General features: G+C 49.5%; 1 protein-coding gene across 1 annotated transcript in view; it reads left to right on the forward strand.

Moving 5' to 3' along the window:
- CLCN4 (chloride voltage-gated channel 4) overlaps positions 1-13,217 on the forward strand; it is a 57,911-nt gene that overhangs the window by 34,775 nt on the left and 9,919 nt on the right. The window contains exons 7-12 of the mRNA XM_075538836.1: positions 1,614-1,820; positions 1,916-1,996; positions 2,260-2,805; positions 5,179-5,365; positions 6,134-6,532; positions 12,754-12,970. Of these exons, the coding sequence (XP_075394951.1) occupies positions 1,614-1,820; positions 1,916-1,996; positions 2,260-2,805; positions 5,179-5,365; positions 6,134-6,532; positions 12,754-12,970 (1,637 nt within the window). The remainder of the gene's footprint in view (positions 1-1,613; positions 1,821-1,915; positions 1,997-2,259; positions 2,806-5,178; positions 5,366-6,133; positions 6,533-12,753; positions 12,971-13,217) is intronic.

A 13,217-nucleotide genomic window follows, 5' to 3' on the forward strand; every position in this document is an offset into this window, starting at 1 on the left:
AAGTTAACACCATAGAGTCACAAATCTACTGCGATTCATCTACTCAAATCCTGCTGGGCCAGCCTCTATTAATTCCATTGAAAGCAAGGGATTGGATTTTGGCATCTACTGGGAGTGAATTTGCCTTCCCAACCCCTAATTTGGTCGTGGCAATTTTATAAAATCATTTTAGAGAATTACAAAAATACCTATTACATTGTTCCATTCACCACATGTCACAGCTGGCAAAGACTCAGGTAATTTAGATGCTTGTAATTTTCTAAATGGTATTACGCTTTTCAACTGTACCCTGGGGTCTGCATCCACATTAACTAACTGACAAAAAATTACAGATAATTCTATTTGAGGTGACAAAAAAAGGTCAGGATTGTGGCAGGCATAATAAAACACCTTTTAAATAAAGGGACCTGAGATCCCCAGAGCACAAGGTTCAATTAGACTAACTAGTTAAAGACTAGTTTACCCACCACTTATTTGTCTGCCATTAGTTAAAGGCTAACGAAATATGTGGCCGTGAAATGAGAGCCCCCATCTGTTTTGTTTGAAACCACCAGGTTTCAAAGGATCTTCCAAGCTGAAGACAGACTAGAAACAAAGGGCTGTCAATCGACTTCTGCAAAATAGCCCATGAAAACCTGATGGATCACAAGACAATATCGTCATACATGAGCTTGTCATGAGTTGGGGCCAATAGGATGGTGGCTAACAAGTATAGTGAGAAGACCATGTCATGTCCTTATAGGAAGGATGTCGTTAAGGTCTTGAAAGTAAGCCTTATAGCCAGGCAGCCTTGCTATTCAAGGTCCTGTAGGAATAATGGCATTGATTTCTGGGGCTCAGAATACACATACTCACGCGCGCGTGCAAACACACACACACACACACACACACACACACACTTTCCCTCACTCTCGGTCTTTCTCGACTTGAATTAAGAAACAGATTTCCATCAATACCTTGTGAGATGAAATTAGTTCTGTTTGACCCACTTTGCTCACTTTACTTGCCATCTCTTTTTATTGGACATCTTTCAATAGAAGTTCAATCCCAAAGTATGTCTTTTCTCAACACAGCAAAAGGGAACATGAACACAATAAAGCACCATAAATGAAGTGAAACCTCTGTAATTTCTTCTTCATCGTGTATTATGAAGAAGATAGGGATTCTTCAGATTTACTTCTCATTGGATGTTTGAAAGCTTTCTGTTAATAAAATATAAGTTATAAACATTATAAGGTAATGAAATTCTATCAATATTATACCATATAAAATATAGCAAAATAAAAATCAAGAATAGCCTTTTCTGGAGTCCTAAATAGGTACTCTGAAAACCTCCAATGTAGAGGTTTGAGCTCACCCAGAGGTGGTTTGGAAGAATGTTCTGGTGATGTGTTATGAAAAATCAGCCTCTGAAACTCTAACGTCTTCAGAAGCACCAAGAGTCAGAATTGCTGGATAATAAATGGATTTACTTTTTGGTTTGCACCTGATTTTGTGCATCTAAGCTTGAAAAAATGGGTTTTCCAGCAAGTCTTTTTTTTTTTTTTTTGAGCCTGGGCACTGAAGCGGCTGATTCCTGCCTCCTTCCCCACTCCTTCCCCCCTCTCCTTCAGATAAAGACCATTTTGAGTGGCTTCATCATCCGGGGCTACCTAGGCAAGTGGACTCTGCTGATCAAGACCGTCACCCTGGTGCTGGTCGTGTCTTCTGGCCTGAGCCTTGGCAAGGAAGGACCCCTGGTGCACGTGGCTTGTTGCTGCGGCAACTTCTTCAGCAGCCTTTTCTCCAAGTACAGCAAGAACGAGGGCAAAAGACGCGAGGTGCATTATCCTAGCTCCCACCTGCAGCCCCCTGGCCCGTCTTTCCCGCTCCTGGTCCTTTGCAGGAAAGGACTCACTTTTCCACTGCCTTGTAGGTGCTGTCTGCCGCTGCTGCCGCCGGTGTCTCCGTAGCCTTTGGTGCCCCAATTGGAGGTGTGCTTTTCAGCCTGGAGGAGGTGAGAGGGGGAGCTGAAGGGATGGCATCACTCTTCTTTCCTTCACACGGAGACATCCTAATGGTTAGATGACTGCTCACGAGCTTTTAAGACCCCCTTCTCGATTCCCCAAAGTGGCATGTAGAACATTGGAGACTCAGAAACAAATCGGAACCTCACTACAACTCAGAGTAACCTTGTGGGAGAGAGTAGAATTGCCCTGTGGGAGTCTGATACTGTCCACCTGAGCAGAGCTCCATCTAACGTTCCATCTGTCCCTCCAGGTCAGTTACTACTTTCCCTTGAAGACCTTGTGGAGGTCGTTTTTCGCGGCCTTGGTGGCAGCCTTCACGCTGCGATCCATCAACCCTTTTGGCAACAGCCGCCTTGTCCTCTTCTACGTGGAATATCACACCCCCTGGTACATGGCTGAACTCTTCCCCTTCATCTTGCTGGGGGTCTTCGGGGGGTTGTGGGGCACCCTCTTCATCCGTTGTAACATAGCCTGGTGCCGGAGGCGCAAAACCACCAAGCTGGGGAAGTACCCGGTGCTGGAGGTCATCGTGGTGACTGCCATCACCGCGATCGTCGCCTATCCCAATCCCTACACGCGCCAGAGCACCAGCGAGCTCATCTCGGAGCTGTTCAACGACTGCGGCGCCCTGGAGTCCTCCCAACTGTGTGACTACATCAACGACCCCAACATGACCAGGCCCGTGGACGACATTCCCGACCGGCCGGCTGGGATTGGGGTGTACACCGCCATGTGGCAGCTGGCCCTGGCCCTCGTCTTCAAAATCGTCATTACCATATTCACCTTTGGCATGAAGGTGAGTGAAGGGGCAGCGATGGGAGGACCTGTGTCCTCAGCACAGCAGCTGACGCTTCAAAATACAGCTGACGGGAGGGAAAAGGGGGTTGGCTGGTACTGAATGTCCCTCCGTGCTTGGCCCTTGAGAGCCTCCATTTCTTTTTAATCATTACAAAAAGCCTATGACGTGGAGATGCCATTTTCTAAGGGAGGAAGAGATGCCTTGGAGAGCTGAAGTGGCTTGCGCAGCCCCCTAGTGTGTAAGGGTAGAGTTGGAGCAGAAGCCGCTGCATCCCCCCCCCCCAGGAGCTAATCCAGACTCCCCGCCAGCTGGGTGGGGCCAAGTGGTGGGAAGAGCCGGGCTTCTGGTGAAGTCCAGGGCTATAGACCCCGGCAGGACTGGCTCTGGAAGGTCACATGTGCTCAGAGCTCCCTGACTGAAAGGAGTCAGTTGAGCCAGGCAGGGTATTGCCCAAGGCTTGGGGATGCCTTCTCTCTAGAGGGTAGAGTGACATTTGTGATTGTTACTGGAGCCAGTGAGAGGACCTCTTCATTTGCAGTGTATATGATTGAACCTTTTGCGACAATCACTTCAGAAACATTGAAAGCCTTTCCTGCAGAATTTTCTCTAATGGCGCCTGGCATTAAGTTACTTTATTTAAAAAATAAAATTGAGGTGAAATGCACATTAAAATTTTTTTAATAAATCATTTTATTGGGGGCCCTTATAACTCATACAATCCATGTATCAATTGTACCAAGCACATTTGTACATATGTTGCCATCATCATTTCCAATAATTTTTCTTTCCGCTGAGCCCTTGGTATCAGCTCCTCTTTTTTCCCCACCCTCTCCCACCCTCCCACCCTTGTAACCCCTTGATGAATTGTTATTTTCATGAAAGGTAACCATTTTAAAGTGAGCACCTTCACAATGTTAGGCGAGCCCCCCTTCCATCTTCCTGCAGCACATTCTCATCACCCCCCAAACCCTGTCGCCTTTAGAGTCACTCCTGATGTCCTCTTCCCTCGCCACTGGTCACTCTCGCTCTCACCTGTGTGTCCCTACTGTGGTTGGAGGTAGAATCTTACTATCCCCTGGCATGCTGCGGTGTCTGTTAGTCCTGTTTTTAAAAAGTTAGAGAAACTGTGTGTCTGTGTGTGTAGTGGACAAACACAAACCTGAGTGTGTGCTTTCAGAGCAAGGACCAATGGGCTTTCTGAACCAGCTGCCTCTCTTGTTGGTTGGCATCCAGGGTGTTATTTTCATGTCTGTGGAAGAAGCTAACAGCAACATTTTAGAGCCTTCTTGGGAATGTTATCTTCTGTTTAAAAATGCTATTTAAATATCTAATTATGTTTTTGAGACTCGATCCTGCAAAAATGCACCAACTCAGCAGTTTCTCCCTGGCCTGTTTCATGTCTTTGGAGAGGAGCAACCACGCTCAGCCTGTGTTTCTCAGCTCTTCTTCCCCCTGAGGGTCTTACCTCACTTTGAGAGTTGCTGTTGTCAGATAGTTCTGAAAAGAAGAGCACCATGCTCAAGGCAGACATTTCCTATCGGCTACACTAAATTATTGTAGTTTTAAGAAGACTTTAGGGACATTTTTGGCTTCAGGTTTAAAGATTACCTCGGGGCAATGATGATGGGGGCTTTATCTAGGCTTTACAGCTCTAGGAATTCGGTAGCCAGTGAGAATTTGAAAATATGTTCTATACTCCCCACCCCTGGTCAGGATTCTTCTGCAGAATCTTGGGTAAGAAATCTGTTCACTTCCAATTGGTGGTTCTTCTCATCTCATGGCAATAGAGGCAGTTGTTCGTGAAAGGAAAGCCTGTCCTCAAGAGGGATTAAGTAGCTCTGGAATAAGAGGCAGCTCTGAAAGGCCCAATTACAGAAGGATTGTCCCAAGCTCTGGCTACCATGCACAAGGATACACGTTTAACGGGGATAATTAGGAGAAAAGTCTGCTTCTACCCTCGGCGGCTGAGGTGATGCAGTCAGCGTTTTTATTTGACCCGGGAGCTTCTGCCACGCTCTCCTTGCCCCTTCTCCTGCTGTGGTTCAGAACAACATGGCCAGCGGACAGAGAAAGTGGCTAGTCTCTTGAGTGACAGATTCGCTCAGATTTGGGGTGGAGCTTACTGTCCTTAGTCCTCAATGGGCCTCACCGGCCAGTTTGTGAAGGCCAGGGAAGATAAGTGTGGTATGGCTTGTTTCTGATCACAGTCAACACGGCTGGCCAAGCAGGGGGCATCCACAGGCGGGGGGTGGGGGAGGGCTCGTCCCAGCTGGCCCATGCAGGTGAAGGCACAGAATACTGCCAGCTTGTCAGGGGTCCAGCATTGGGACGCCTTCGCTCATGTTGCTTTTCTCTGTGTGCCCCTTTGAGATCCCGTCGGGCCTCTTCATCCCCAGCATGGCAGTGGGGGCGATGGCTGGCAGGATGGTGGGCATTGGCGTGGAACAGATGGCTTACCACCACCACGACTGGATCATCTTCCGGAATTGGTGCCGTCCTGGAGCAGACTGTGTCACCCCAGGGCTCTATGCAATGGTGGGAGCTGCCGCCTGCCTAGGTAACCCCGGCTGGGGTGTGGGAGGGGCACAAAGACAGCTGACAGAGCAGCTGCCGAGGCTGGGCCGGATGGGAGGGCAGGCAAGGGTACCTGCACGTGACACTGGCAGGGCCAGCGCAGCTCATGTTGAGTCACAGCTGGGGCACAGGCTATGCCTTTGAGATGCAGTGGGTGCGGGCCACCAGCTGCTATGAAACATTCCACAGTATACAGCATAACCCCGCCTCCTCCAAAGCAACACCCCCCCTCCACCGAATGATCGGGCCCCCAATGTCTCTAGTGGCAAGGCTGAGAAGCCCTGCTTTAACTGAACTAGAAGATGGAGTTGGTACCAATTCTCTTCTTCCCTGGTAACAGGTAAGGCCACTAGCAATCTCTTACAGCTTCCAGCTTCTCGGCTTGGGCGGCTATGGGCTTCCGAAGAAGGAGAGCCCCCTGTGCAGAGCTGGAGGCCTTCCCACCCCCCAGTGAAGAGCACTGAGCGGGGCCTGAGGGAGTCAGAACTCGGGATACCTCAGGGGAGCAGGGCCACCGAGTCAGCCGTTGGAGGTTCAAACCCACCCCGTGGCAACCATGAAAGACGCCCCCCTGGGACAGTTCTACTCTATCCCATGTGGGTGGGCCATGGGGCAGTCTTGGGAGCAGGAGCTGTGGAGAATGAGGGGGCAGGGGATTCCCTACACATTAGCTCCAAAGAGAGGCCTACCTGTCACCCACCCGGTGATCCACTGCTGAAGTCAGGGCCTTTCCTCCTCTGTCCCGCTACAGGTGGAGTCACCAGGATGACAGTGTCCCTGGTGGTCATCATGTTTGAATTAACCGGGGGCCTCGAATACATCGTGCCCCTGATGGCGGCTGCTGTGACCAGCAAGTGGGTGGCCGATGCCTTTGGGAAAGAAGGGATCTACGAGGCCCACATCCACCTCAATGGGTACCCATTTCTGGATGTGAAGGACGAGTTCACACACCGCACACTCGCCACTGACGTCATGCGGCCCCGGCGCGGGGAGCCGCCGCTGTCTGTGCTCACCCAGGACAGCATGACCGTGGAGGACGTGGAGACGCTCATCAAGGAGACCGACTACAATGGCTTCCCCGTGGTGGTCTCCAGGGACTCCGAGCGCCTCATCGGGTTTGCCCAGAGGAGGGAGCTGATCCTCGCCATAAGTGAGTAACGAGGGGATGGCCTTGGTGCCCCCCAGTTCTCCCAAGCCGTGATGTTGTTGTTGTTGGCAGGTGCTGCTGTACCAGAGAGCAAATCCCTGCCTTGCCGTGCGCCGTCCTCACAATCGTCGTGGTGGTTGAGCGTATGGTTGCAGCTGTGAATGATCAGCGGCCTTGAAAACCAGGCCTCTCGAGCATTAGGGCCTGTTTGGATCGCCGGCAGGGCCGGGGGACATGCAGGTTCTGAGTCAGGAGGCCAGGGTAGGTCCCCAAACTCCGCGTTTCTCATGAACATTCTTGGCTGGGAAAATGGCTGCCATATTGGCAAGCACACCCCTATGACTCCCCCTTCCCTCGTGAGGCTCCACTGCTTTCCTGCCTCACCCACCTCCAGAGAGGGGGAGGCTGGGCCTGGGAGCCTTCCGTCCACCTGCCTGAACCTTTCGCTCTACTACTTCCACCGGGCAGAGGCCCTTCTGTGTTCAGGAGCAGATGTTGCCCTGGAGGTCAGTTGGTTTGTCGTCACTGGGAGAGATGGTTTTTCTCCTCAGAGTCCAGCTGAACTCAGCTGTCGTGAGGGGCAGGCATCACAGGGGGCTCCGAGAAGCAGGCCCGCAGAGCCGGCCATTGGCGTGGGCTGCCGCACTGGAAGAGGGCAGTGGGAGGTGGGATTTCCAGACAAGGGCGAAGGGCCAGAGGTCTGGGTGTGAGGGTTGTGGAGAACAAGAGGAGCTGTGAGCGCAGGCGGCACGGGGTGGGTCCTGGCCCACCTCCTGATGTCGCAGGGCTGGCCTAGTGTAGCAATCCAGGGAGGCAGGAGCCCCTGCCAAGGCTCGTGTGCACTGAAGATTGGATGAGAAGGTTCTTAGTATGGAGGGAGCTTGCCCGGGACACTCGCCTCACTGCACACAGCTGCTTGTCATCCCAGTCCTGGGCTGCCTGTCTCAAAGGTTGTTTGTTGCTGTTTGTGTTTTTACAAAACCTCTTTCCCACATTGAGTTGATTTTTAAATATCTTTGAACTACCTTCATGAGTCCAGAGGGGTTTGAACACAGGCAGAAGGCCAGATTTGGTCAGAGGTCATAGTTCACCAACCTATGAATTGAACTAGTTAGTTCCTTTGCAGCTTGACAGACCTCATTTCTTATTTGCAAAAACACAAAATTAGAAGCAGGCAAAACAACTTGACAGAGTCCTGGTGGCACAATGGGCTACCGGTGAGCTGGGGAGAAGAGACCCAGTAATGGGCTTCCCCTAAAGATTGTTCCATTGGGTGAGAAAACATTGCCTGCTCCTCTGTCATCCTCAAAGGACCCAGTAGTTCAGCCAATGTGTCAATCCATCCCATTGAGGGTCAGATTTTCCACTTTTTCTGTGACCTTCTACTTTACCATGCATGCTGTTCTTCTCTGGAGACTGGTCTCTCATGACAACATGTCCAAAGTAAGCAAGGCAGAGTCCTCCTTTCTAAGGTACATTCTGGTTGTACTTCCTTCAAGGCAGGCTTATTCGTTCAGTACAGTCAGTATTCTTTGCCAACACGGATGTCTAATGTGTCCATTCTCCTGTCTATCATGAAGTTTTTCTTAAAAATTGTGTAAGTGGGTTGGGTATGTTTTAAAATAATTTAATCAGCACCCTGTCGAAAATGTATTCGTTCCTAAAAATCTTTTAAGCAAAGGTCGAAATTTTAAAATGAACGTAAAAAAGGTCAAGGCTGCCATTCCCTATGGTGTTGCTCCTGGCACACCTGCTAAGAGAGCGCTTACTAATTTCCCTGCAACCCATTACTGTAATCAAGTGGGAAGCAGTAATTGTCATCAACCGGTTAGAGAAGAAATTTCAACTTGCCAACGGAGCATTCTCCTGGAAGCTATGTTTGGAATACCTGGAGAGGCAACACGCGGCGTAATAGTACCTGTGCCCTTTCAATCAGCTGATAATAGTATAGTAGCTGCTATAGGCTTACGTGGTTTATGGAAAAGCAAGGAAGGCGTTTTAGTTCTGAGCAATCAGGAATGCTGTTTTCCTGACCCATGGAAATAGAAGGCGCTCCATGCTCGAGTTTATGACCTGTATTTGCGGAATTATGTGCCCTTTTGTGACTACAGAAAGATAACCATTCACATGAAGCTATTCATACCGAGGTATTTTTCCGGGGAATGTTTGTGTGTGTGTGTGTGTGTGTGTGTGTGTGTGTGTGAAGTCAAGAAAGCTTTTTCTTATGACTCATGTTTCAAACTGTAGCAACTGCTTACACAAAACCTTGAATGTTGGTTTTTTTCCCCTTTCTTCCAGTCCTTCTCAGGGACACCAAAGCATAGCTGTTGTCTTTGTGCAAAAGCAATTAGTTAGCCCCACCAAGAAGTATGGCCCTCTGGGTGCCACCACACATGAACACACGGGCTCGTGCAGTCGCCTCGTGGAAACCCCTGGTCCAGGAGACACGGTGTGCTTATATGAGACTCATTTGTCCTCAGCACAGCCAGACCCTGCTTGGCTTGCGTTGGGCGACTGAGCCAGGGAGGACTCTGAGAGGACTCAGTGGGAAGCCACAGCATTGATTAAAGGGATGGAAAGTTAGAGTATAGGGCCGAGTTAAGAGAACGCTCATTTGGTGCATCTGGTGGATGAAGGAATGATGGTTCTCCAGCCTGGAGAAGGTGCTTTTTTACTTGCAGAAAGGGATCTCCACAGCCAGGCCAGGACAAGAGGAGAGTTGCTGAAGTTATGCCAGCTTTTGAGGACAGGGATGAAGGGAGCTCTGCCCGGGAAGGGACGAGGTCACAGAGAACCAAGGTCTGGGGTGCTACCCAGATGTGGGCAGGTTTCTCTAAGCCTTACGGAACTAGAACTTGTCATAAAATAGTCTGCCTTTGTCTTCGCCATCATCTTTGTCTTCTATCTCATTGTTGTACTGACCACCACCGAGCTTGCTTCCACGTTCACTATTTGTTTCATGGAAGCGTTTTCTAATAGCACGATGAGAAGAGTATTAACTTCCATAAAGGCAGGTTGTTGTTGTTCGGTGCCATCCAATTGACTCCGACCCATAGAGACCCCATGCACAACAGACCCAAACACTCCCACAGTGTAATTATGATAAAATGGGGTTTCACAACATCAGTATTCTTGACACGGGGGGTCAGGTAATTCTTTGGATGTGCGTCTCAAGAGGGTTCCTGTGTGTTGTAGGATGTTGAGCAGTATCTTCGTTCTCCACCCACTAGATGCCAGTAGCAACCGCCTTCCCCTCGGGCTGACAACCAACAGTGTGTTCACACATAATCAACTGTTCCCTGGGGGACACAATCACCCACCCACCCCCGATCAAGAACGATTGCTCTACAGCCATGTTAATAGCTTATCAGATGCATGATTGTTGCCATCTTTTACAACATCTGGACCTATCAATGTTTGTGAAATGCATTTTTTGAACACTTTATTAATGACCTGCCCTCTGTCGGACTTTGTGTGTGGCACACTGCCAGAGAGCGGGAGGCCAAATTTACTAGCCCCTGCAGGTACTCATAGCATGTGCTCAGACACCCCTTTGCTCAGGAGCTGTTGCCGCTGATCCTTGTTCCTCGTTCCTAGTTCTAAGAGACTATTCAACAGGCCTCCAAGCTTCAAGCCAGTTTTCAAAACAGTTTACGTACTTACATTTTGAAACATCTAAAAGGGAAATGTATTGTTTTGGTTAAAAGTGGCCCTATGCACACAGAAGATTGTGGAAATCGGAAGCAGAAAAGTACGAATCGTGCCCCATGATCTCAACCTCAAAGGGAAGCCTGGTTAATAGGCCAGTGGATTTCTTGCCTGTCTTTCCGAACTTTTCCAATGTGCACGGCAGGCTCTGTTTCTTGGGGTTTGTGAGTCGCTTGCCTAGCGGTGCTGCGTCCCCTTCTCTGAACCCTTTTCTGAACATCCAGGCAACGCAGCAGACCCTCTTGTTCATGGTTGCTGTCCAGTCACTTCGGAATCCCCAAACACACAATCAGACTGCCCCACCAACTTTTCTAGGCTATAATTTTTACTGCAGCAGCTTTCCAGGCCTTTCTCCCAAAGCACCTTCTGGGTGGGTTTGAACTGCTAACTTTTTGACTAGCAGTCGAGTGTTTGTTTAACCATTTGCACTACCCAGGGCAGAGTGTATGAACCACAAACTCCAAACTCACTGCCTTTGAGTTAATTCTGACTCACAGCAACCATAGAGGACTGAGTAGAATGACTCCCTCTGTATGTGTCCCGAAACTGTAAATCTTACGGGAATAGACAACCTCCGCTTTCTCCCGAAGAGTTGCTGGTGGTTTCAAACTACTGACCTTGTGATTAGCAGCCCAACACCGAATCCACCAGGGCTCCAGTTCTAGTTTAGAGACTGGGAATGCAGGATGATAGTCCACAGTCTCTGCCCTCTGTCAGTGTACCCCCACAGAGTCTTATTACAGGCATCTGGGCGAGTAAGAGTATACTGATTTTGCAGCTGTGAGAGCTTCAGACCCCATCAGTCGATTCAGTGGAAATGGAAACATGCTGTTGATTTTGACGAGCTGATCCACAAGTCACTAAGTTGTAGCTGATTTTGTCAAACTCAACACCAAACTCAGTGCCATCGAGTCCGTTTTAATCCATATCCACCTTCTAGCCAACAGAGTAACACTCTCTAAGGTTTCTGAGATTTGCAGTCTCTTTGGGAGCAAACAGACTCATATTTCTCTTTCAGAGAGAGGCTGGTGGATTTGAACCACTGGCCTGGTGGTTTAGCCCAATACCTAACCCACAGTGCCACCAGGACTCCTATAGCTCTGTGAGGGGATCAGCAAATCCACGTGACTCATCCAAGCCCAACATTCAAGCTGATTGCTGAAATGGGTGGGATTCCTTCTCCTTGGGATTCATAGAGAATCAATCGGTTTAGGAAAATGAGCAAACAAATGTGTGTGGACTGTTGCCTCCAGGCCTTCCGGAAGGAAACATTTTGCTCTCAGAGAGAAGCGTGCAGTGGCTAACACGTAGTCTCTATCTTTGAAAAGAGGTTGGGCACCAAGGTCGTCGGTATCTGTGGTAGAATCATATCACGTTTGATATAACGCATTTGAACCTGACTCACATCATGTGCAGGCTTTGCCCAGCGGCTCCTCGGCTCCTCTTTTAAACAGAAACCCTTATTTAGATTCAACCTGACCCCAAATGCCACCAGTCTTCCATCGTACGGCTCTCTTGCAAGAAACGGCCTTGGAGGAGGCAGTTAGGATTGTACTTGTGAAAGGACAATAGAGGTGAATCGTCTCCTTGGAGAAAGCAAAAAGATCTTGTAGAAACCAGGATCCATTTGCAGGCAAGCACGGCTCTACAGTTTCCCTAACCTTTTCCCACGAACCGAAAGAAAGATGAAAATTCCAACCGAAGGAAAATCGCCTTGGAGAAATATCTTGAGACCGATGGATTTATTTCATGTGTGACTTAAAATAGCCTGAGTTCGTAGCGCTGCATTAAGCTGTATTTCTAATGAGTTCCCGTTAGCCTACTTTTCCCTCAGCTTTCTTTCACATACCCTTCTCTATAGACAGAAATAGGCTAATTGTTACCATAACGGTTTTACTATCTTTTGTGAGAAATCCACGAAATGGCCCACTTTGAAGAGAAGCGCCTGAAGGAGGGAAGTGGCGTTTCTAGGGCAGCTTCCTTGGTCCCCAACAGCCCTTCTGGGTACTGGGCTGCTTTTCTAGGCTGTGAGATGGGTGTCTCTTTCTCTCGGGTTTCTTAGGTGCCATTTGGTACAGCTAAGAGTTAGTTCCTTTGTGAAAACAAGGCTTTAAAGTCTTTGGGCAGCCAAGTGAGATGTCTTGTGTCAAACTTCAGGCCATGGTGAGGTAAGGGAGTCCTAGGAGAGAAAGCATGCACAGCCCTGGGACATTTGGGTGCCCTGAAGTTCAGGATGGAAGCAGAGAATTCCCTCATGGGAGCCTGTAGCAGGGAATGATCCGGTCTCATCTGGGGAAGCCTGGCGCAACACGAGCTTCAGAGATGCAAATTTCCCACAGGCTTGGCTGAAGCCTGTCATTAAGGATGTGTGGTTTGCCCTTCAAACCCCTTTTTTTGGTGGGATTCTAGAACACTGGGATAAGGGGGACAGGCATGCTTCTGTGTGGGTACAGGTGGGGGCTGTTGCTTCGAAAGGGATCGTCATGTGCTTATTTGTTCTGTCACCCCCAATGCAGAGAATGCCAGACAGAGGCAGGAGGGCATCGTGAGCAATTCCATCATGTACTTCACTGAAGATCCCCCTGAGCTGCCAGCCAACAGCCCCCACCCTCTGAAGCTGCGGCGCATCCTGAATCTCAGTCCCTTCACGGTCACGGACCACACCCCCATGGAAACAGTGGTGGACATCTTCCGGAAACTGGGGCTCCGGCAGTGTCTGGTGACCCGGAGTGGGTGAGTGATAGTCAACCAGGTGCTGAGGGGATTTGGGATAAAGATGTCTTTGACAGATGGTGGCATTAGGTTGTGGAGGGAGCACTGAAAAGGAAGTAGCCAGCAAGCTATGGGATGGCAGAACAGAGGGCTCTGTGCGGCCCTGGAACCGGGAGCAGCTTTCCTGCCGGGCTTAATGTTGAATCAAAACAGGGAAGAACCAGAGAAGGGGTTGGGGTACCTTTCTCTCACCACCTGGGACTGGGCT

This window comes from Tenrec ecaudatus, chromosome X (genome assembly GCF_050624435.1).
Source record: "Tenrec ecaudatus isolate mTenEca1 chromosome X, mTenEca1.hap1, whole genome shotgun sequence".
NCBI classification, from domain to species: domain Eukaryota; kingdom Metazoa; phylum Chordata; class Mammalia; order Afrosoricida; family Tenrecidae; genus Tenrec; species Tenrec ecaudatus.